This window comes from Temnothorax americanus, unplaced genomic scaffold (assembly GCF_048541705.1).
Source record: "Temnothorax americanus isolate GAGA-0224 unplaced genomic scaffold, ASM4854170v1 Scaffold26, whole genome shotgun sequence".
NCBI classification, from domain to species: Eukaryota; Metazoa; Arthropoda; class Insecta; order Hymenoptera; family Formicidae; genus Temnothorax; species Temnothorax americanus.
The window spans coordinates 1558489-1582465 of NW_027509401.1; the positions used below are offsets into that span (position 1 = coordinate 1558489).

General features: G+C 42.4%; 3 protein-coding genes and 1 long non-coding RNA gene across 8 annotated transcripts; 3 read left to right on the plus strand and 1 right to left on the minus strand.

Moving 5' to 3' along the window:
• Window positions 1–972: 972 nt before the first annotated feature.
• On the plus strand, window positions 973–12034 carry LOC143899183 (WD repeat-containing protein 20). Of its 4 annotated transcripts, none has more exons than XR_013257411.1 (5): window positions 973–1717; window positions 2343–2534; window positions 3421–4881; window positions 7769–10985; window positions 11054–12034. XR_013257411.1 is itself a non-coding variant. In XM_077409243.1 (5 exons), the coding sequence occupies exons 1-4, from the start codon at window positions 1448–1450 to the stop codon at window positions 7135–7137; spliced, it is 1974 nt and encodes a 657-aa protein (XP_077265369.1). In that variant the 5' UTR covers window positions 973–1447; the 3' UTR covers window positions 7138–7159; window positions 7769–12034. The 4 variants fall into 4 exon arrangements, 3 of the variants coding, with proteins under 3 accessions (XP_077265369.1, XP_077265368.1, XP_077265367.1); XM_077409243.1 differs by adding an exon at window positions 7087–7159 and having other exon boundaries at window positions 7769–12034; XM_077409242.1 differs by having other exon boundaries at window positions 7769–12034.
• A 1647-nt stretch (window positions 12035–13681) lies between these two features.
• Window positions 13682–15887, plus strand: LOC143899191 (uncharacterized). Of its 2 annotated transcripts, none has more exons than XM_077409263.1 (5): window positions 13682–14136; window positions 14400–14576; window positions 14656–14861; window positions 14943–15284; window positions 15368–15887. In XM_077409263.1, the coding sequence occupies exons 1-5, from the start codon at window positions 14122–14124 to the stop codon at window positions 15696–15698; spliced, it is 1071 nt and encodes a 356-aa protein (XP_077265389.1). In that variant the 5' UTR covers window positions 13682–14121; the 3' UTR covers window positions 15699–15887. The 2 variants fall into 2 exon arrangements, with proteins under 2 accessions (XP_077265389.1, XP_077265391.1); XM_077409265.1 differs by having other exon boundaries at window positions 13685–14136; window positions 14394–14576.
• Window positions 15888–16002: 115 nt separating this feature from the next.
• Window positions 16003–17796, minus strand: Trax (Translin associated factor X). The gene is made up of 2 exons (XM_077409266.1): window positions 17585–17796; window positions 16003–17072 (listed from the first exon to the last, which is right to left on the minus strand). The coding sequence occupies exons 1-2, from the start codon at window positions 17598–17600 to the stop codon at window positions 16207–16209; spliced, it is 882 nt and encodes a 293-aa protein (XP_077265392.1). The 5' UTR covers window positions 17601–17796; the 3' UTR covers window positions 16003–16206.
• A 471-nt stretch (window positions 17797–18267) lies between these two features.
• Window positions 18268–23331, plus strand: LOC143899247 (uncharacterized). Its single transcript, XR_013257439.1, has 5 exons — window positions 18268–18496; window positions 18951–19029; window positions 19442–19501; window positions 20511–20561; window positions 22753–23331. It is a non-coding gene; the product is annotated as an uncharacterized LOC143899247 (long non-coding RNA).
• The last annotated feature ends 646 nt before the right edge of the window (window positions 23332–23977 follow it).

Here is a 23977-nt window from a genome sequence, read left to right on the forward strand (position 1 = left end):
TTTCTACATAGATCTGAAAATGACCTTTAAGAAATAAAAAAATTGATTTAAGTTTTTTTATAGCTTTTTTGCAGTATTCCCCCTTCCCGCGCGTGAATGTCGAATGCAAAAGATGCCTCTTTCGACAAATCTTAAACTTGACGAATGAAAATAAATAGGAAAGAGAGAATTGAAGTAAAAACAGAAGTGCAAATCAGAGTAATAAGACAATATCTGCATGTGGATTTTAAAAGTTAGAATTAAATTTCTAATTACGCAAACTGAATTGCTGCAAGAGAGATACTTTATAATTAGCGGCTTGCGTGCAGAACAAAACATCTTAAGGATCAGTAAATTTGGCCAACGGCGGTAAGAATTAGCCACGTTCGGAAAAATCTTGGGCCGATTGAAATTACAAACATATATATTAATTAAACGCGCGCGAGCTAGAAAGAGACGCAAGATGAGCTAAATTGAAGTCAACCGGTGCTTGATTCGATCCAGCGTCGCGTGTATAGCTGCACAGAGACGAGTAGCTTGGCGATGGGCTTTCCGATGGGAAAAGGCAAGAGAGTAAAGAGACTTGCACTGCCTGACTGCCATTCGAAAGCAGAATTTGTTCGAAATCGCGCGGAATCCCTCGGCAGTCTCGGCACTCGGCACGGCCGTCGATCTCGCCGTTGCCTCGCGAGAAGGAAGGGGCACGCGCGCGCGGGACAGGCAGGAAAGAGCGGGCGAAATTAATTGACCCTTCGCTCGCGCTTGTTTACAAAATATCCGGTCCCTATATAACAGGGCTCGCGCGAGCCGCGGTGTCGAGTGTCGAGGCTGCGCGCGCATCGACGACGTCGCGGACTCCGCTTACTCCGGTACACGGTACTTACATACACGAGCAGTATAGTTTCGTACGGTCTCGTGGTAGTATTCCGGGCGCCCTTAACCGCGTTCGCGCCGTCGTGCGAGAAAGGGGCAGAAACCGCTAAAAGGTCCAGGCAGGCGGCCGGCGTGAGACGGTCACGGGATTCACGACGATCCTCCGCAACTCAGCACTCAGCACGGTTTCGCGGCGTGGCCTCTGCCAATCGTGACCGACGGCGGCCGCGGCCGGTCCCGCCGCCGGTGGAGCTCGCTTCGCGCGCGTGAAGTTGCCCGCGGACGGGCGAGGGGAGCCACAGTCACAGTGCTGAGTGCTGAGTGCTGAGTGCCACACGCGAGCGCGACAGCGACGTGAGTGAGTTGAGGGAGTCGCGGACCCGGAGTAGGAGTTCGGACTGTTCGGAGTGATCGGACGACGGCGACGCACACACGCGCACGGTCGGTCGGCCGGGCGATCGTTGGTCGACGGTGGACGACGGTGCGTAACGGCGGGCCAGAAACGAGGGCGGCCTACGAGCGATAATCTCCCTGCGTGTCTGATGAGCTCCTCCGCCGCGCCGCTGCTGCTCCCGCTGCTGCTGCTGGTGGTAAGATGGCTGTGCAGCTGGACGGAGGAGGGAAGGAGGACCTGAAAACACAATTCGTCACGCGGGAGGGCACCTACAAGCTGATGACCCTGTCGGAGTACTCGAGACCGAACCGAGTCGGCTACACCAACAGCCAGGGCAGCGCGTCCGTCAGGGTGTCCTTCGTCACGCTGCCGGACCCAGCGGACCCCACGGGCGCGCAGGGCCTCGGCGACCGAATGTGCTTTAATTTCGGCAAGGAGCTCTACGTCTACGTCTACCGCGGTGTCAAGAAGGTGAGACGCGACGGCCCCCCCTCCGAGAACGACGGAGTATCCCCGGATCCGCGAGCCGTCGTCGCGACCTAACCTCGCAAACGTCGCGAGACCCTCCATCTTTGCGGCCGACTCGTTTTCACCGTCTGCCCGGTCCTCCGCGACGACGAACGCGACGTCGAGAGCTTCCTCTGGGTCGACCCGCGTCCAATCGTCGCTGCTTTTTCCCGTTTTTCTTTTTTTTTTTTTTTTTTTTTTTTTTTTTTTTTTACTCGTAAACGAGCGAGCTGACGGCGAACGTTCGCGCTGACGTTTCTCGGAACGGAAGTACTTACCGAGTAATCGCATAAATAGTAATCTCTCGCAGATAATACTGCTATCTTAATTCTTAGCAATCGTCGATTGAATCGTTGATTTATATGTGAGAAATAAAAAACCGACAGAATTAATTTATTAAGATTCCCCCGAAGAACCGTAAACTTTTATAGACACTTGAAATCGTTCCTAAGACGCTTTCGAAATGCGATAATTATTTAAACAACTTATTGCACGCGTAGCCCTATTGAATTTTTGTACGTTGTCACTAGAAAGTAAATTAATAATTACTTTGATTGATTTGACTTGACGCATCGTTAAAATATTTCAGGCTGTAGACTTGAACAAACCAGTGGACAAAAAGTTATACAAGGGAACTAATCCGACCTGCCACAATTTTAATCGGACAACAGCGACGGCCGATAGCGCTCCATTGCTGGTGGGATTCTCCACGGGGCAGATACAGCTGATCGATCCCATAAAGAAGGACAGTTCTCAGCTCAGCAAATTGTACAATGAAGACGTACGTAAAAGCAAATTTCACACAGATTGCAAATTTTTATCGCTTGATTCTCAAGGAAGCTTTCTCTCCTGCGCCGCACCTGATACAGAGTGAGAAACTCTTTGCGTTATCTGCGAGCTAGCTTACGTAGAGATAAATAATCTCATAGTTCAAACAATGTTCTCTAGCGCAGCTAGTTCCTGTGCGATGTGTGCAAAAGCTGTCAACGCTTATCCGTTCTTGATGATATGTCCGTGTTATCTTATTGAAACGTGATAAACTGGGAAATGAATGCTGGTTCGGGATGCCTAGCACCGTGCTCCACGTCCCGCGATGACCGTACTTAATATTTAGCAGCACATTATCCAGGCTATTCTATGCTCGGTGGGCCCGCGCACTAATGCAATTATATCTCAATCAAATAATTAAGCTCAACAAGCAACGTTACGTAACTTTCCGCTGTCTTCTTGCGGCAGACACAGGCCTTGCTGAAACGATTGTGCCGTCTATTTTATATACGTTTCAGTCTCAATAAATCTCTAATAATTTATTTTTGTCGGATAAATTAACGTTTTGCAAACACATTCTTAATACTCTGATAATATCCGTTATTGTTTTCAAATCGTATATCGTATTATTTTTTGCTTTATCTTTGTTTATCACAATCGTACTATTGAGATTGTGATATAAAATTTATTTCTAAGCTTTGTATCTGCAAAAAAAGAGAGAAGCGCTATTTATTTTCTAATCAAATTATTATTAAACGTTCTTGGAAACTTAATAGATAATTTTGAATGCGATATAAAATTAATATAAGTTTTAAAAAGTTTTTTGCGGCACTAGTCAAGTTTGCTTTATTTTGACGAGAATATTTTTTTGACTTTAACGAGGAACATTTACGTTTCAGAGACTGATAGACAAGAGCAAGGTGACATGTATAAAGTGGGTTCCCGGCTCGAACAACCTATTTCTGGTCTCTCACAGCTCCGGTCAGCTGTACCTCTATAACGAAGAACTTCTCTGTGGCACCACCGCGCCGCACTATCAATCGTTCAAATCGGGTGACGGATACGCCATATATACCTGCAAAACCAAATCTACGAGAAACCCGCTGTATCGGTGGGTGATAGGCGCGGAAGGATGTTGTATAAATGAATTCGCCTTTAGTCCGTGCGGCACGAACTTAGCCGTGGTATCGCAGGATGGATTCCTGCGTGTTTTTCAATACAATACTATGGAACTGGTCGGCTCGGCGAGGAGCTACTTCGGCGGTTTTCTGTGCGTGTGCTGGTCGCCGGACGGACGTTACGTGGTGGTAGGCGGCGAGGACGATCTGGTGACTATCTGGAGCTTCCACGAGAAGCGGGTCGTGGCACGGGGGCAAGGCCACCATAGTTGGGTGAGCGTGGTTGCCTTTGATCCGTACACGACGTCCTACGGTGACCACGATCCCGACTTTAGCGGTTCGGATGACGAGACGATGCCGCATAACAATCACAATCACTTCCACGAGAAGTCGCATCGCTTGTCGACGACCTCGCAGAGCGGCGGCGTCCACTCGAATCGTAATTCCTGTGGCTCCGAATTGAGAATGTCGGGCGGCACGTGCTATAGGTTAGGCAGTGTATCGCAGGACACCCAACTGTGCCTATGGGACATCACGGAGGATGTGCTGAGGCAACCGGTGTGCGCCAAACAGAGACCCTCTGCGACGTGCAGCACCAGCGGCGGTACCTTGTCGTCCTCGGGCACGTTCAATAGTGGCAATGGGGCGGCGACGACGGCGAATCACCATTCGAATTCGAATGCTAAACATAATAACTCAAATAATGTAAACTTCAAGGAGAACGCGAGTGGTAATAACGAGACTGGTAACAATAGCACTGGCACGAACGCCGCGGTGGCGACCGTGAATTCGCTGACGCAGAGGCTAGCGGGACTTGGCTTCGGCGAGCGTAAGGGTGATAATCACAAGCGAAACTTTAGCCTGACGATGCGAGGTAGCGGGACCGGTGCAACGGCGACGACGGCCAATAACAGCGTGACGACGGTCGTGCAGAACAATGGTGGCGACAAGGCGAGCACCGGCAACTCGACGAGTACGACGAGTAGTAGTCTGAACAACAGTGTCAGTGGGGGTTTAGTAGGTGGGACGGGAAGTAAAAAGGTTAGTTCCGTGATGGACGATCCTATGAGGTTGATAGGGACCGCCTGGTGTCCCAGGTTCGACGAGTGCCCGGTCCTCGAGCCGCTGGTGTGCAAGAAGCTGGCGCACGAGAGACTGACTGAATTAGTGTTTAGGGAAGATTGTTTCGTGACGGCGTGTCAGGATGGATACGTGTACACGTGGGCGAGGCCCGGCCACATGGTAGGTCCTCTCACGATAAGCAGCACCCTGCACAGGCCATCGCACCATCATAGCAACAACCCCTACACTAGTAATATCAATTCCATGCGATGTAACGACCTCTGATGTAACCCGTTATCTCCAAATCGTTATTTAGCGAGTCCATCGTCTAGAGTCTGTTGGTCGGAAGATCCGAGAATTCTGTACATATATACGTAGAGTTAGAATCCAAAAACGATGTTATCGTGACAAAAGTGACACGGGAAAATCTTGTAATGCTTTTGTGTAGTCTTCCTATCGCCTGCCGCGGTGACAGGAGGAGGTCAATGAAGACAAATGATTGTTCTGGCTTGGAAGTATTAAAACGAGATACATTGACGAATTCGGTATTACCTTGCCGGGTGTTTGATACGACGATCTCGCGTCGCTGTTATTTAAGTTTTATATATTACAATCAGTATATTTAATCTTAGAGAGTCCCTATTCAACAATTAAGTCTACGACCTTACGGTTGTATAATTGCGTTTGAATTCTATTAGTATTGGGAGGTGCCATCGTAGAGAAAGAGCATTGAGGATTTTTTTTAGTATTTTTCTCTAAGTTTATATATTGTGTATACAATTACGGAAGTACATGGACGGACGATACTATGAGTGAACAAGTTTGTAGTTTAAAATTATATACGTATTATCGGGCTCTCAATCTTGAATTTTACAGGGCACCTTTTTTTTAATACGTTAAATATTTTTCGATTTTTTTGCGTATAATGATGAACACCTTTCGGATAATCTTGCCTTAGGACATTCCATTAGATCGGGTAAATTCGCGACATTTTCGAACACAGATCTATTGCCCGAATTGCATGAAAATAGACATCTCAAATTAAGTAGTGTAGAGCGCGCACATTATGATGTTTTTTTCGGATGCATTAATATAGTTTTTTCATTAATATTATTTTTTTGCGAGAAACTGATGAGCTTTAACTTACCTTCTATTTAGAACCTTACTTATTCTGTTATCAATTCTATAATACCTCGTTAGTGCATGCGCTGCAAATGAACAAAAAAAAAAGACAATAGATGCTTAAAGTTCATTCATAGTATAGGCTGTCGTTGATATCTGTGCCTAATGATGGTCTGGTCAAGATATATTCTCGCGATGAATATTACAGAATTACGCGAACTATAGGATAGCGATCGAATACCTTTATCAAATATATTTATGTTTTTGGTTTGCATCCTCGAGAGCAATGTTGTTTGAGCCCTATGAGGCCTCGTGACAGGGCAGGCCCCTTTATTGAAGGAAACCTTCTTTCTATCTTCTGTAAAGTGTTATTTAGCTTTAGCCGACCATTGATAGAGAGTCAACGAGAAAATTATTTAGCCGAACTGTCGTCTCTCCGGACTTTACGATTACGAGATGCGAGAACATTTAATCTTTTGTTGAAAAAACGATGAATTTTGCCTTGTTGTACAATAAAGCAAAAATTTGAATGAACAATCGCTGCTTGCTTCCCGCTTGTTGAGAAATTTTGTTCAATCAAGTGCAATGCAGAAGCTCCAAGGAGAACGGCCGGGGAAGTCTTTTGTGCGACACGTACATATGCATACATACATATGTATGGTGACACATGTAAGACGATGTTTGTTTTACAGTCTGCCAAGAACATCGCATGTTTTTTCTCTCTTTTTTTTATAGTATACTAGGTCCCGATATTAGGACTCGAATAGTGTTTCCTGGGCGTTTTGCGTAGAGCATTTGTATCACACGAGAATATCCTTCATTCTCTCACCTTTTCATTTTAACGGACTTGTCCAAAAGTACAGCGGCGCAGTCTCATTAAATTGCGATTGGTTGAACTAGCCAGCGTTTGCAAATTGGAATTACAAATACTGCGTAATTACTTAATCGTGTACTCAAGGAACGTTTGAATCGCTGCCGTTGATTTACTGTATTACGTTGAAAGTTGAAAGTATGTTATACATATACAATTTAATGAAAGCGAGTCTTTCACGCTTTTTTGGCCAACGTTGCATAAATACCTAACTAATTGCGGACGTGCCGCGGTGAAGTTCATTACAGCGTGCGTTGCTTCTTTTTACAACGCGAACTTATAATTTTAATAGCGCGTCTTTTTTATAATTTTTAATCGGACGATGCTTGCGCTTATTTCTCAAAACCGATGAAGCATTAATTTCTTTTTTTCACTTTTGATTGATCGGAAAGATTAATGTTCTGTACCACGCTTTGGCTGATGCAAGAGAATATCGTGGATGAGACTTCCCTGAGTTATCGCATGGTACGTATATGAATTATCATTTTCCGTTCTATTTTGCTTTATTTACCGCTTGATCGGACTTGTTATGGAAGTAGAATAGCGTACACGCTCGAATCATTCACACACTGTTCTTGATCGAGATACCTCTCGACGGCGCTTCTGAATTTTATACCACGAATTGCATTATATTTCTCTGCTCTAACGCACTCTCTCTCTCTCTCTCTCTCTCTCTCTCTCTCTCTCTTTTTTGCCAGATTTGCATTATTCCCAAAAAGTTTTCACAAACACAGGAAAGTGAGAACTATACGCGTAATACAGACAATTTAAATTATTTACAAGTTTAACTTCATCGAATGAAGATATTAATTCCTGATGAAGGTATAAGTTCTATTATTTCTAAATCAGAAATTGGATTATTGAAATTCTTTCTACAGCCCTTTAGTCATTCAACTGTCATGTATTGTCTGTCAAAAATAAATCTCTGGCTCTCGGCACAATAAAGGATGATAAGAGATGCGCAAAAACTTCTTGGGAATAACGCGCATCTTTATTAGACGACTTAGGCGATCAGAAGCGCGTTACTCGTGTCGTCGTGTATCAACGAGTGGTTCGCGTTGTCTTTAATTTCAGCCGGGGATCAGCCAGGTCGGCGGCGCCGCTCTCCACGTAGTCAGCCCGGTGGAAGGCGGCGGTACCATAGTATAGCCAGAGCCGGACACCGACGCCGGTCCACCACGAGGTCATCAAGGACCGCAGGGATCGTCGCGGGCGTCCGAGGCGCAGCTCCAGCAGGCGTACGCACGCCGACGTCACCTATACTACGTCTGGCCGAGCGAGAGCTACTCCGATACGGTTTGAGCGAGCGGTTCGAGCTCGAATTCGTCATCGTCGAAGAAGCGGACGAGTTGAAATGGAAACCCGTGGGAAATCTATCTCCGCGAGATTGGACGTTTGATCTACGGATGTCGGACCTTAAAATTTACGCGGCTCTGGGTCTTCCCGATATCGCCGATGCTCTTAACACTGGAACACTTAGAACTATATTGGCGAGATTAACGTATATACTCTTATTTCCTACTATTTAAATATATTATATATATCTTTGAAAAAGGGGGGAGAAGGAAGAGAGTAAATTAATCAATTTAATCACACGTTGCAATAAAAGTCACGGAAATTTAAAAAATGCACTATTATAAATTTGCTAAAACAAAAATACAAATCAGTCATTTTGACTGCTTTGGTGGTTCTAGTGTTAACGACGTCTTTGAACTCCGAGCGCGGAAAAGAAGGGAAATCGGTAGACCTTAATTTTTCGAGAATCTTATTCTTTTATTTAAAATTGTTTATTAAAAGAAAAACGAGCGGGAATTTAGGGATACCGAAACCAATATCCGATCTCAAAGATTAGACAGTCAAGCTCGCGAGGTGGATTTCTTCCATGAACTCCTTTTGATTCGCCTACGTTTTGCGGGTCGCCAGCTCGCGCGCGGCTTAACGCTTAAAGCCACATACCTAAACACACACACACACACACACACACATATACAGCGCTTTCGTTTCGGTATAAGTCGCTCTTCCGGTGCATATCATTTCTTCTTTCTCTTCCTTTCTTTTCCTCAAAGGTGTCGCGGCGGCGACGACGTTACACGACCCCGCGGCCTCCCTTTCCCGGGGAGAGATCCGCGAATCGAAAGCAATCTGTGTATACATGTATACACGTACACACGTGTGTATGCCCGATGATCGTGACAGATGCGTTGTATCATTTCAAATAATGTTTCGTAGTTAATGTGCGTCTCAACTGGTGGGACACGCGGGTCCCGGCGCGGGCGGCGCAGAACGCCTTTTCGTGTATTTATTATTTGAAGCGTTGAAATTTATATAGACCTAAGCCACGAAGAGTTCTAGGAACAGAAAGGGATAGTCTAGCGTATATTCTCTAATAGGCTATATATAAGCAACTCGCTCCAACTTTTGATCATTGCGATGCCATAGACCGACCGGCTAAACACGAACGTTTTATAAGACCAGTTCATTAGATATAAACGTTTCCTCGTTTCGTCGCTTGGACAGCCGCAGAAATACCCAGCGGGAGAATATTCCCCGATAGACGTTGCTTCTGTTAGATTTTCGTGAAAAAATTGTGACTTGGGTCTCTATATCATTCTCAGTGCTTCATCTCGGTCGATTACTTCGAAGAAGATATTCCGCAAGGCGATACTAGTTTTTAATTTACATATAAATACGTAGGATTTATATTACATTGATCACGAAGTACGATGTTAATTTACATTGTCGTAGACCAGCTGTCCGTTTTCCGGTAGCTCATTTCGTCGATTAGCTTCGATCACGCGCATTCCTGCGCGACTCAGAGATTAAGTATATCTATTGTTATTACGTTTTCGGGCTTTTACACGACAAGGCTCTTTAATTTATGCGCAGTAATTTATCACAGCACCGTTTACTTCAATTTTATTATACCTTATAAAAGATTCGATGCAAGAAAAAAAGGGAGCTGCAGGTAAACCATCGGAAACTTACGTTTCGTTGAGAAAGATTCTAAAAAATCGATAACGGTCTCTAAAAGACTGTAAATTCCATCGTCTGTGAAGTACAAAGAAAATTGATGCAAATAATATTTTTTCTATATTCCCTTTCCCACACAGAGATAAATGAGATATCATTTAGCTTCCCGAAATGATTTCCGTCTGTAGTACCTGCAGCTTCTTTTTAGCGCCTGAATTCTTTAATGTTCAACGATATCCACGTTTCGTGACATGCGACGTACGCACCAGAAATTCTACCGGGACACTGATATATCACGTACGCCGATAAGAGGGCCGATTCGATAAGACTTTCCGTTTCGACACTTTCGCTCTCGTACATTGCATCGTCCCGATGGCACGACGATATTGTATCATTATTTCGGCAAGTGTGAGCTCGTTAAAGATATGCTGTGATATGTGTGCTACTACATGACGACACTTGACAAATTAACCCAAAAAAGCGACGAGGATCACTTCCATAGATCACTCCGCCGTGCACCGAAACGGACTTGCGGGACAACACGTAACCCGCTGATTAGTTTCTTACTTACTATAGGCAACAAACGAAGCCGGCCTGCGACACACCAGACCTACTATTCATCTAACGATTCTGCGAGGAAAGGGACGGGTGAACTTGAGCGAGTCGACAGAAAGATTCGTGCGTTCGATCGCATCTAATCTCTCGGAGATCTTTCAATACTGGTCAAGTGGATACGACGTATTAATCGGGCTACGCAGAAATGAAATGTTTATGTAACATATCTTAATGAGCTGTATATAAAGAGTCCATTTTTTTTCCCGTCTCTTATCTTGCCCGGCGAGAGAATCAAAATGGAAAAGAACAAAACCAGCAAATAAATATGTTAGTTATAATTTTCTACTCAACACGTGTATTATATTTACATCGTTGAGAAAGAAATTTTAACTAACATGTAAATTGCATGTTACTCGGTGGGAAAGACTCGACAGTCGGGACTTCCGAGGTAGAGGATAAAAATTTCATAAGGAATCTATCGATTCTTTCAAGTTCATCCTCCTTCGCGGAAAAGAACCGCGATCTACAAAAGTTCCTATTTCGTAAGCTAAACGGCGAGACTCCGCGATCGACGACGGATTTCCCGGATATGGGGAGCGCGTCTTTGGTTTCTGCGCAGGACGGACGAGAAGCTCGCCGTTCGACGAGGCTAAATGGGTTTTCGGATTCTACATGGTGGACGCGTGCGCGCGAAGAGACGGACTTTAACAATGTGTGTTCAAAGCGACCTGGAGGGCTTGCGATTTCGTATCTTCCGGGCATCCGGGTATGGTCGAGTTCTCATTCGGGAGTCTACCTAACAGACGAGATATGTCTGTATTTAATTGATTTCAGACGCGATCTCGGCGGAACCGTCTCGACACTGGGTTTCTCATCTTGGACCCGCAACGACGCTCTCGTCGTCGTGTAAAGAACAGGAAACTTCTCTCGCCGACGCATCGAGACGAAAATAACGCCAACAATCGCGACACTGTAAATCACGTTATAATGAGTCGCGCCGTTCTGTAATGAGTCACAGGTGACACTCGCCAACGATTTAATAACGACTTCGTCTCCCAAAGTGCCGCTAACAGGAGGCACGTGGTTCATTACCCAAATTGGTGAAACGCATCTAAAACGATCACTTTGAAGAACTACGATGCACGTACATTTTTTTCGCGCCCCGGTACCTTTATTTTTACTGGAAGAAAGACGTTCCCTCTGGTACTATCTATATGCATCATTTGTCAGGGGCATTTTTGGGCGGCGACAGAATACCTGTTTGATTTACTTCGAGCTCGGATCAACCAGCGTCATTTCGCGGCTTGGAAATAGGAGGACAGATGTTTCATATTTTACCACACGACACTTCCTTCCGCTTTCACGCCTGCGGGATGATCTTCTCGGTTGTTCCCGCGTCCCCCGGGATATCGGATTATGTACAAAACGTAAACGACAATTACACTGTACGGCCGGTCGACGCAAAAATTGCGCGTTATTATCCGCAATTATCGCAGAGGGAGGGAGACGACGAAGGGATGTGTAAAGAAAAGAAAATCGCGACCGCGATCGCGTGAGAGCGTGCTTAATTCGGATATACACATATATACGGTATAACGGCGACTGGTCCAGCTGATCGTAACATCCTCAACACACCGACGAGTAAACCGAGTCTAGCATCTCTCCGGCAGTTTTTTATGAGACCTTTCCACGCAAAGAGCTTCATGGCATCGCGTCAGATCTGTACTGTAACTTCTCGGCGCATTTCTCTTTGTTTGTTTATAAGCGTGTACATTCTTTGTAATTGTAAATGAAAAAAGACATTTCATTGTTAAACGCTTGTATAACTTTTTACCCTGCATTCGGTTATTCCCCCCGCCCCCCTAGAATGCATATATTCCTCTTCTGGGCGATTATCTTGCGAATTAATTAAATCTTTGTTCAGAGTTCTCTGAAAAAAACCCAATTATAGCAAATGTACTGACTGTACGGAGTGTCCTACTTTTAATTCTTTCGTTGATTTCGAATCTGTTGTTTGAATCCGACAAGTTTTCTTTTCGCCACGAGAAGAACTCGTAAAACTTGAAATTAGAATATAGATTTTTTTTCAATTAAAGAACATGCGAATAGAGCGTGTTAGATGAGAATTATTCATAATTCTGCGCAGTCGCGGTCAACTGCGTCCGAAGTTGGCCCGTCGTGAATCCTTGTGTGTGTCCATGTTTGCTGCTGCAGTCTTCTCTTGACAAAACGACAAATTTTTCCAGCGAATATAGTCGCGAAATGTCCCCCGTGACGCGTTAACCTATCTATCGGAAAATTAATCATGTCGAAAAAGCTGCAAATAGTGCGAGTGGACAACGATCTGGTGCAGAAGGCGAATTTGCTGATCGGCAACAATATCATCGGCCGCGGCGCCGCGACAGGAGTGAGTTGCGTAACTGATTTTTTTGCCAAGTTACTCTATCAAGATGACATACAAAATATTACTCCAAAGAAACGAGGAACTCCTTTTGAGACAAATAATCCTGCTACCATCAGATACTATAATCGCGCAGGATACGATCTAAAATGAATTATATTTCTCATAAAATTCTCATGGAATCCTTTAAATTCTATCGATCCGAATTAAATCCAAGTTGAGGCAAAGAAATATAAATATTCCTCTCGCATTTCTGATTCGGGTTGCGGTTGGCGTTGACGTATGCGAACGGATAAGCTGACGCGTCAAGATTATCGCGCATCCTATATCATTTTGTCGGGTGATTCACGGTTCGAGATGAGACTTCGCAGTTTGATATATCAATGTTTGACTTTATAATTCACACAATAGTAATTATTATATAACATCTCATTATATTAATATAATAATATATTAATATTACGATAAAAAAAGGAGGTAATATTAATGTCATAATATAATAATATCTCGACCAATCAACCAGTTATGAGTTATGACGCGCAAACTGTCTAAACAGGAAGCACGCGTTCCGAATACGCTTCCGCGGCGGTACGAATAACCATTATGTGCGCCGATAATAACCGATAGCAGCGCATTTGACTGCGTCACAGCGATAAAAAAATGCTTATCAGTTCTCATCGAGAAATTCGTCGCGGATTTAACAAATATCGCGTGGAGATGTACGTACATACGTACGTGTAGGTATAACGACCGCGACGTGATAAATTCAAGCGCGAACGATAACGCAGAATTGTGACGTAGAATTATATCCCATTGCCTCGAGAGACATTGGACGTTATCGCGCCACGAGGCGTGCAATTTAAAAGCGGCAATAATGAATGCGGGATTTGCGAGAACGCCTAAATTAAGCTGTTTTAATTAACACGCGTGCGTGACGCGCGTAATCATCGGAGATATATTTGCATCGTCGGACGCGGTTGATAATGTCGGCGTTCTATAATATTATCTGCGGGGCGCACACACGCCGGAGTTCCGCACAAATTTTTACCCCACGATTTTTTGTGCGCTGCGTTTCGCCGACGCGACGGCTCGTTCGACCGACGGGCGGCGCGGTGAATTTCGGAGCGTTTTGCGTTTCAAAATAGTCAATAGTCGTCGTTGAACGTTGAGTCACGTTGAATCGACGCCCGGCGTGATTTGCGTTGCAGTCGGGACATTTGCCTTTATCAATTAATTGCTACACGGATAAGACAAATGAGCCGAATCGCGGCAAATCGAGACGAGAGAACGCAGAGCGACACCGAGTCACCGAGACACGCGCGACAGCGTGTTTGGCAATTTTTTTTTCATCGATGATCCTTCCGGCTAATTAATTGACGCTTTAACTAACTGTAGGATTGATTGTCGCGTTGAAATTTAACGATCCTTACCGTTATCGCAGTGCAACGACGGCCAGGTGCTCAAACACGCCGTGACCATCAATCTGTCGCCCAACGATGAAATGACGATTACTCCGGTAAGGCCTCCCGTCTCGCCCAAGGTCATCCTGTATCATTTGACACGTATTGGCACTCTGACGATAATAAACTCTGATAAAATTTGACTTATCCGAGATAATCTCCGCGATACCTTAGTTGACAACGCGTAACGATAGCAAATTAACCTGCACTCGTAACAATACAGCTTTCGCACAATGAAGAGAATTGCACGATGGTGTGATAGCTTATTTGTTTTTGCAGTATATGTCAGTTTTCTATAGAAACCATTTTCCAGTATTAGGTGGCACCGTGTTATATGAAACCCAGTGGATGCGCACGATGGCGAGCTCTTAAATTGGGAAGCAGCGTGCCGATAAAGCCAGGCGACGTTTGCTCTCTGCTGCCCGACAAATGTTGGTTCAAGATCATCTCGGTGCCGGACACGATGCGGGAAGGTGATCAGACATTGAAGAGAAAGGTAGCGATTATCGTCGACATCCGAAGAGAGGAAATTTCACGCGAAGAATTTTCTTACTAAGGGGTTTCCTACATTTCAGATTGATCGGGAAGATCCAAATAACGAAGCGGACATTAAGAAGGCCTGCTTATTGTCCAGCATGGAAGCTGCGGGGTCTCCCGGCGAAAGTTTGAACGGCATTCCTTGCGACAGGGATCCACCGATCGAGCTTAAGGATTGCCCTGTTAATGGAAATGGAGAACACCGGGATGCGCCTGCTCCAGCTTTGCAAATCGAGCCCGCAAGGTTTTACTCTATTTGGAATCGAGCAGAAATATCTGACGATGAATATACGGTTGTTTATCGTGTTCTTTGCACATCTTTCAGCTGTCCAGAGGAAGGTGATATGCCAGCGATGAGTTCCAAGATGTCAACAGACTCTCGGGATGTAATTGAACCTCCCGTTCAATTACGTCCCTACTCTCCTGAGCACGAGAATAACAGGAAGCGGAAAGCAAAGAATACTAATTTAACGAGTAAAGCCGCGACAAACGATGAGTCGGGCAAGAGGATCAAATGGGATTGCGGCGCGCACTTCAGCGATCAGATTGAAGCGGATCCACCGAACGATTCTCAGCCACCCGTTGCCACACCTGAAAATCAAGCGAGTGCGTCAAATCCCGATAGAGTCCCTAGAGAGAAATGCATGTACGGTACTCAATGTTATCGGTAAGTGAAACAATTCACGTGCAAATCAATTTTTTTTATCAAAACAATTTCGCCAAAGTGCCAATATACACGATTCACCGCAGGAAAAATCCCAATCACAAGAACAACTACAGTCATCCGGACGATTCCGATTACGATGAGGTCGACGACCGGCAGGAGTGTCCATACGGTGTGAAATGCTATCGTAAGAATCCGCGGCACAAGGGACAGTTCAAACACACGGCCGCGCCCCGTCGCCGTCGAAGAGCCGCTACCCCTGTGAACTCGGTGGTCGTCGACACCTCGCCCGAAACAGATCCGTCATCCGCGGAGGAATCTGTCGACGAGTCTGATTACGAGCCGTCCGTGTATACCGAAAGTTCCGACGACTGGGACGACAGGAGTGAGCTGGAGGATGACGGTACTACCGGCTAATGATGGAAATCATCGATTTTCCTACGCTATCGTCGATTTTACAATTTTCGAGAGCGTCCAAATTATAGATACGTCCGCAATACAGATCTATTTTGTTATGGAATATTTATTTTTGTACATGGTCTTGAAATATTGTATTTGTATATCCATTTTACTTGAAGAGAGATATATAAAAACGTTAATAATATATCACAACCGACGTTGCCCTTTTACACGTCGGGAAGTACGAATATATTAATCTGACGCGTATTGAAAATATAAAACACTTATTCTAAACGTTTAAATAATGTCAAAGGTAAGATAATTGTATGTCATAGAATTTTTTATGTAATCTTCGTGAAATTAACAGTTTCAAATAATCGAATAATCGGCACTAGAAAACTAAGTTTCTTTAACGTTTAAATTTCCGATTATAGTCAGCTGTATCAAATGCTGCTTTTATCCCGCATCAGGTTGATAAGTCCACAACAATTAATAAATATTAAAGTAATCCGCGCTCTCGTATATGTTAAAACGCCTGATATCCCTCATCGTCCTCGGTGGCGTATTCCTCAGCCGCTGCGATGGCCATATCGGCCAACATGTGCTTCGGTATCTCGGATCCCCGCACTTTGATGGTGTAACACGCATTCTCCATTTTGGTCAGACTGTGCTTGAGCGTGATGATTTTCTTGTTCACCTCGTTGTTGTGCACTACGCTGGTGTAGCCTAAGAAGGCTATGTATATCTTTCTGACAAAATTACACGTTTGACAGCAACTGGACACGTCGCCTATCGCCAGATTATTGATACACTTTCGCATCAGCTCTCCGGTCAGATCGGCTATTCCCAGGATATAGTCCGTCGGCGTGACCATGACCCGGATTGTCTTGCAAGTACTTTGCTCCGGCGAATCGGCCGGAGATGAGGTCGCTGGGTATGCCAGTGCCCTTTCCAAGGTGGTCCAATCTTGCGTACCGCCATTCAGCAGATAGTCGTAGAATGTGAGCGCCTCCACGTATTCCTCCAGACCGGCGCGATAGGCTCTGTGGAACTGATAGGCGTCCTGACCGTCCAACTCACTGGCGATATTTCGGAATAACTTCTGTGCCACGTTCTCCAGTCTTGTCTTGGCTGTGTCTAACACGGCGTTCCGTTTGCTCTCCTTGTCGATGGTGTGCAAGAGAAAGATGATTCTTTTGCTCTCGATGCCCACATCCCGATTGATCTTGAAAATCCTTTCGTAACGATCGTGCTTGGCGTCGAGTTCGGCAGCGTAGGCGCGGAATTGTTGCACTACGGCACTGTTCTCGTTTATGTCCTCCACCACTTCCTTGCCCTTGTCGCCAAGATTGATTTTGTCCTTATCGTGATGCTTGCGATTTCTCCTACCTCCTGCAAGTAACGCCAATGTTAAAAGACAATATCTTGCAATCTGTGACAAAGTTACAGACTGTTTAAAGAAGTAGACACATATGTGTCTACTACAGCAAAGTCAAACTGCGATAAACACTGAAGGAAAGTTTCATGTGTCTCTCAATTAACATATAGTTCGTTACGCAACGTAGAAAAATATGAAGAGCATTGAAATATGTAACGCGTTAAAGTAATTATAAATCTTAAAAGGAAGTCAACTCTTTTTTATTATCTTTAATTTTGAGAGGTAAAGAGTTTTGCTGCAAGAGCAATCCATAGCAATGATATAACCCATTTTCTTTATAACTTTCAAAGATATCAATTCGAAAGGATTTCTCTCAAGCTCTTTAAAAGCGGATTTGTGTACCACCGCCGCTACGAACTTCCGACCGATCAGCTGTCACCCAGCCTCACGTTCACACGTGGAATCGATGATGATTTCTTCTTGACAATGAGACGGAACGCGGCGACTCGATCAGCCGATCACTCACCTCTTCCCTGCGACATCGCGATTCCTCTTAATTATCTCCCTTGATTGATCTGCTCGTTGACCGTACACGGAACGAATAAACTGGTCTCGCAGACTGTTTCCATGCGTATCGGTATAATATGCTACACAGCTACAGCCCGGCCTTTTTCGTGGGACGTGGGACCTCCTCACTCCTCATCCTCAGTACTCCTCCTCACAGCTCACAGTCGACACAGTCCTTACATACATACATACACGACTACCGCCAGTACATCCATTTTCAAACTTGGTACTACGTAGCCACGTTCATTTACCGACACTGTCGATAATTGTATTGGCGTAATGGCGTTATATGTCTAGAGATGATAAAAAAATCATTAGATTTTTATAGTTAACATATTTAAAAAAGAGTATAAAAAACATATATATTAAGAGTGACATATATATTCTTTTGTTTCCAGTTTACTCTTCAATATATTAATTGGTACCGACGACGAGATATAAACGTATCTCGTCGGTGGCATTGGGAACGCAGCCGATGATCCAATGAGAGAATTTCTTTTTCGAAAACGAATTTTCCTCATTGGACCATCGGTTACGTCCCGACATCCGACCTCGACACGTACGACTCTGATTGTAGAACCGGCCTAATGCGAAAGAGCGACCGCTATATATAAGGCAACGTATAGCATTTATTGCTAGAATGAGAAAAACGAACGCGAACATAAGAACGGGGACGCGCAGTAATGCCGCTCTTATCGAACGTGAAGTTGACCGCGCGGGAAACGATTCGAAGTGCCGCCTCCGCCATATTGATGACGTTCTCTTGCGTTCATTTCAATCATTTTCAGAACACGGCGGACTGGCGGACGGTACGGATCGGCTCTGTGACGCGAGACGAGAGATGAGTGGCGTCGCGACTCATTCAATTGAGGTAAGAGTATAGCTTTTGTTAATCTTGCATGCATTATTTACTGCGGTATCTATCGCGTAGTGACGCGTAGTATCGATTCGACGTTCGGGTATTAACGATTTGGGAAAATACGCATTTCGCGATACTTGGTCGGTCGAAGGCGCGTCGCGCGGACGAGTGACGATTGTATTTTCCAACGTCGCGAATATCGCGGACATCCGTCACAAATATTAGTACATATATTCGCTAGCAGCTCGAACACAAAATAACGATCGTAACAATAGGCGAGCTTATACTTATATAGTATTTGATTTTTCAAAGTCGGAAAATTCATGATCGCGAAGTTGAGAGCGCGACGCGTAGCGAGTAGCGAGTGTAGCGACGCCGGCGCCGCGACGCTCTTGGCGCGAGAAGTTGCCCGCGCGGGAAACGAAGCGCCTCCGCCATGTTGATGACGTTTTCCTTCTCTTTTCAGAACGTACAACGTACGCGACGGACGACGGACGCGGTACGGATCGGCTGCGGAACGACTGGCGTCGCGACTTATTTGATTGGTGAGTATAACATGTATCAACCTTTTCATTTAATATTTGCGGTATCTGTCGTGTATAGTATGGATTCGGGGCACTCGGGTCTTAATAATTCTTGAAAATACGTGTTTCGCGGCGCTTGTTCGGCCGATGGTGTGTCGCGCGGGCAGTAGTGAGAGTAGATCGTATTTTCTAAATGTCGCGAAATCGCGGATATCTGCCAAGATTGATATGTCTATTCGCTCGAATGCAAAATAATAACCGTAGTAATAGAGGCGCGGACATAGTATTTCCTATTTGAAGTACGAAAAATGCATAATCGCGAAGTCCAGAGCGGGATAAGTGACACCGCCGCCGACGCGAGAAGTTGAGAGACCGTGCGAGAGACGAAGCGCCTCCCCCATATATATTGATAACATTCTCCTTTCATTTTTAGAACGCGGCAGATACGGTACAGATCGGCTCCGGCCGAGTAGCGTCACGACTCATTTAATTGGTAAGTGCAACATGTCTTAACTTTACATTTAATTAGTTCAGTTCAGTCATATATAATACTGTCTCATATATATATATATATATATATATATGTATATATATATATATATATAATAAATCAGATGCAAGATGAGTATACAGCATTATTAAAATACGTAATTCTTGTTTTTATAAGAATGATGCTTCTATTTATGCATACGGGAAAATAATCATTCTACAGCCAAGAAAAGTACTTACTTATTTTATTTTATTTTTTTAAACTAAGTTTTCTTACAACCAAGAATATTTTCTTACTATAATAGTTTTCAAATATCTTGACACAAAAGTCAAGAATATTGTTTTGAGTAAATGTAATTCTTACAATGACTTTATAGTAGATTTGCGGATATATAAGCGTATCAAATACTTAATTCGCAAACCTACCATAAAGTCATTATATATAAGCATTACATTTACTCAAAACAATATTCTGTTTTCAAAGACTTGAGTCAAGATATTTGAAAACTATTATAGTAAGAAAATACTCTTTGTTGTAAGAAAACTTAGTTAAAAAAAGCAAAATAAAATAAGTAAGTGCTTTTTTGGCTGTAAAATAATTATTTGTGTATATGTATATGTATACACACACACACACATATTCGAAAAGTATTTATAAATATAAAGGAAACACATGTCTAACTCATTTAATACCCTTTTCTCTATAAGAAAATAGTCTTTATTTTTATTTTACATATATAAATATGTTGTACTAATTCTTTTTGTGAAAAAGAAATGTGTAGAAAAGCTACATATTTTTAAAATGTCAATATTTTATTTTTAATGCAACTTTCTTTCTTATTCTTTTTTATTTATTTCAGCAACAAGTAATTTTTTCTGATTTTTATTGTCTAGGAAAGAAAAACTTTACTCTTTAACATACTTTTAAGAGTTAAAAGATTCAATATGTCTATTATTTTTATTAATTATTTTGAGCTCCATTTTAATTTGAACCTTATATTTGTATGTTACAGAACTATCATAGCTGATAATACGTAGCTGACATTTCCGCACTCCATCGATCGGTGAGTGACATAAAAACATTATTTTTCATCAAATAAAACAACTAATTTTATGCAAGTAAGCAATAATGCTCACCACAAATTCACGACAACCGTTATTTTTCTTAGATCTCCTCAGTCTCCTCGCGGGTTCTTTCATTTGAACCCTTTTTTTACTCCCATCATACAACAGATATGTATATATACAAGATTAATCTGTAACATATTTAAATATTTAAATAAAAATAATAATGTCTAAAATAAATATAGATTTCTTGTTTTTATAAGAAAGATATATAATGCTTCTATTTTATAGTACACATATTAAAAAAACATTTATAGACAATTACCTATTGCTTGCTTGCATCAATTTATGAAATATTTAATTTTGAGCGAATATTTGGAGAACACGAAAAGAAACACATATACCTAAAATAAAAATGGAAGAATAATTTTGTATGCAAGTATTATTTTATTCATAATTTCAACTAATATAACAATAACATCTTAATAAAAATGCTTCTTTATTTAAATATCAACTTGCATAAAATTTGATAAGAAAAAAATCTAATCCTGATATAATTTAAACTATTATAAATTTTAATTATTTAGAAATATTTTATATAAAGGGTGTCCCATTTTAATCGATCACCCCCAAAAACTTTCTTATTTGTAATTCTAGAAAGAAATGCTTCGGACGAAAGTTGTTTGGTTTGAAGGGAACATGATTCTTACGTAAGTTATGTTGTAGATGTCATCGTTTTCAATAAATTTTAAAGGCGAATAATTTCTTAAATAAAACTTGATTTTTCTCTTGAAATAAAAGTTTTAGATCTTGTCGAGACGTTTTCAAAACACTGTAATAAAGCTCTCTTTTGTTAAAGATTTTTTGAGATATTTTAAATTTTGTCATAATGTTTTTAATATAAAATATGAAATATCTCGTAAAGTATTCACTTTTTAATTACTTTACCTGGATACTTTTGTACATAAAATAATGAAAGCAAACGAACAATGAAATTAATTTTTACATTTGCAATTTTATACAATTGAATGCTTTTACACAATACAAACAAATTTTTTAAAATTATTTTTTTTTTGTTTTTTTTCTTTACAACAATCGGTTTCTTTTATTATTTTATGTATAAAAGTATCAAGGTAAAGTCATCAAAAAGTGAATTATTATTTTACAAGATATTTCATACTTTATATTAAAAATATGACAAAATTTAAAATATCAGGAAATTTTTAACAAAAAGAACTTCATTATAGTGTTTTAAAAACGTCTCGATAAGATCTATAACTATTATTTAAAAAAAAAATTAAGTTTTATTTAAAAAATTAATCTTCTTTAAAATTTCTTGAAAACGATGACATCTACAACATAACTTACGTAAGAATCATGTTCCCTTCAAACAACTTTTGTCCGAAGCATTTCTTTCTAGAATTACAAATAAAAAAGTTTTTGGGAGCGATCGATTAAAATAGGACACCCTGTATATTTGAAGGGGTTAAAGCCATAGTGGTGTAAGTCAATTTTTTTGATTACTTTTTTTTCTCCTTTTTTCAACATATCTGCATGTGTAAACTGCATCTATGAACTTAACTCGATAGGTTAAAAAAAGTGACTTACACCACTATGGCTTTAACCTCTCCATTTGTATTAATCATATGTCATACATAATTAATTAAATATATATTTAAAAAATCTCAAAATATAATCTAACAAATATTTTATTTATTAGACAACGTATTAAGCATTCAATACACTATTACATTGTACAGTGATCTGAAAACGATATACTACGCAAATAAATAATTATTTTCATTAGATAACAATTAATAAAATAGATTATGAAATGCTCACTTCGCGATCTGTTACATATCTGGCTGCTTCTTCGCCTTCGACTCTTCTCTTCTTTCCGCATTGCTATTTCTTCATGGCACTCACATCTGTTTCCTAAAACAAAGAAACTTTGATTACAATTAAACGTGATTACAAGTAATCACAAGAATATAATAATCGTGCGGCTTTGCCATATACCTTGCACGATACTCTCGAAATTAATCACACGCGACGCGTACTTCATCCGCTTTCAACTGTAGCATTATTTTATTACTTATATTTTTATTCTCGCGTATATATACTTACTACGCGTATCCCAATCTAAGTAGAGTACCGACCTAAACGTACGCGTAATCTTATCTTTTACAGGCTTTTACCTAACAACGGGGAAACTAAATCCAATCGTCGTCGATTGTATAAACGGTTCGTTGCGTTTCATTTTCGCGAGTGTTGTTCGAAGTCATCAGATTATTCGGAATTCCGTCGTTTCTCTGCCGTCCGAGTCCGCCGGAAATAATCGAACGTTAATTCGCGTTTCGGGATCGTCGCGTAAAATATTGCTCTTTTTTAATAATTAGCATATAACTGCGTTAATTTCCACGTTCTCAGACGTGACGGCTGTCTCGTGCGTGGTCCTTGGCGGAAAGGTGTCGGGATCGCATAACAAGAACTGCTCAGATAATTTGACTTAACTGTGCGTGGAAGGGTGCTACCGTGACGTGTCGGTGGCGAGGGGAGACGATCCTCATTGTAGAAAGCTCGCTTTCTACTTTTCGAGGATCTCTCTTCTCTCTGTCGAACACTTCAACTGGCCACGCGGGGCTAAGTCCTTAATCGGGCAAATCGAGTCAGTTGTCCGGCTCTGAACGCGTCGAGATAACGCGGTTATCGTTGAAATAATCGGGCGTTAATTCGCGTTTCGGGATCGTCGCGTAAAATATCGTTCTTTTTTAATACGTTAATTTCCACGTTCTCAGACGTGACGGCTGTCTCGTGCGTGGTCCTTGGCGGAAAGGTGTCGGGATCGCATAACAAGAACTGCCCAGATAATTTGACTTAACTGTGCGTGGAAGGGTGCTACCGTGACGTGTCGGTGGCGAGGGGAGATGATCCTCATTGTAGAAAGCTCGCTTTCTACTTTTCGAGGATCTCTCTTCTCTCTGTCGAACACTTCAACTGGCCACGCGGGGCTAAGTCCTTAATCGGGCAAATCGAGTCAGTTGTCCGGCTCCGAACGCGTCGAGATAACGCGGTTATCGTTGAAATAATCGGGCGTTAATTCGCGTTTCAGGATCGTCGCGTAAAATATCGTTTTTTTTTTAATAATTAGCATATAATTGCGTTAATTTCCACGTTCTCAGACGTGACGGCTGTCTCGTGCGTGGTCCTTGGCGGAAAGGTGTCGGGATCGCATAACAAGAACTGCCCAGATAATTTGACTTAACTGTGCGTGGAAGGCGGTGGCGAGGGGAGATGATCCTCATTGTAGAAAGCTCGCTTTCTACTTTTCGAAGATCTCTCTTCTCTCTGTCGAACACTTCAACTGGCCACGCGGGGCTAAGTCCTTAATCGGGCAAATCGAGTCAGTTGTCCG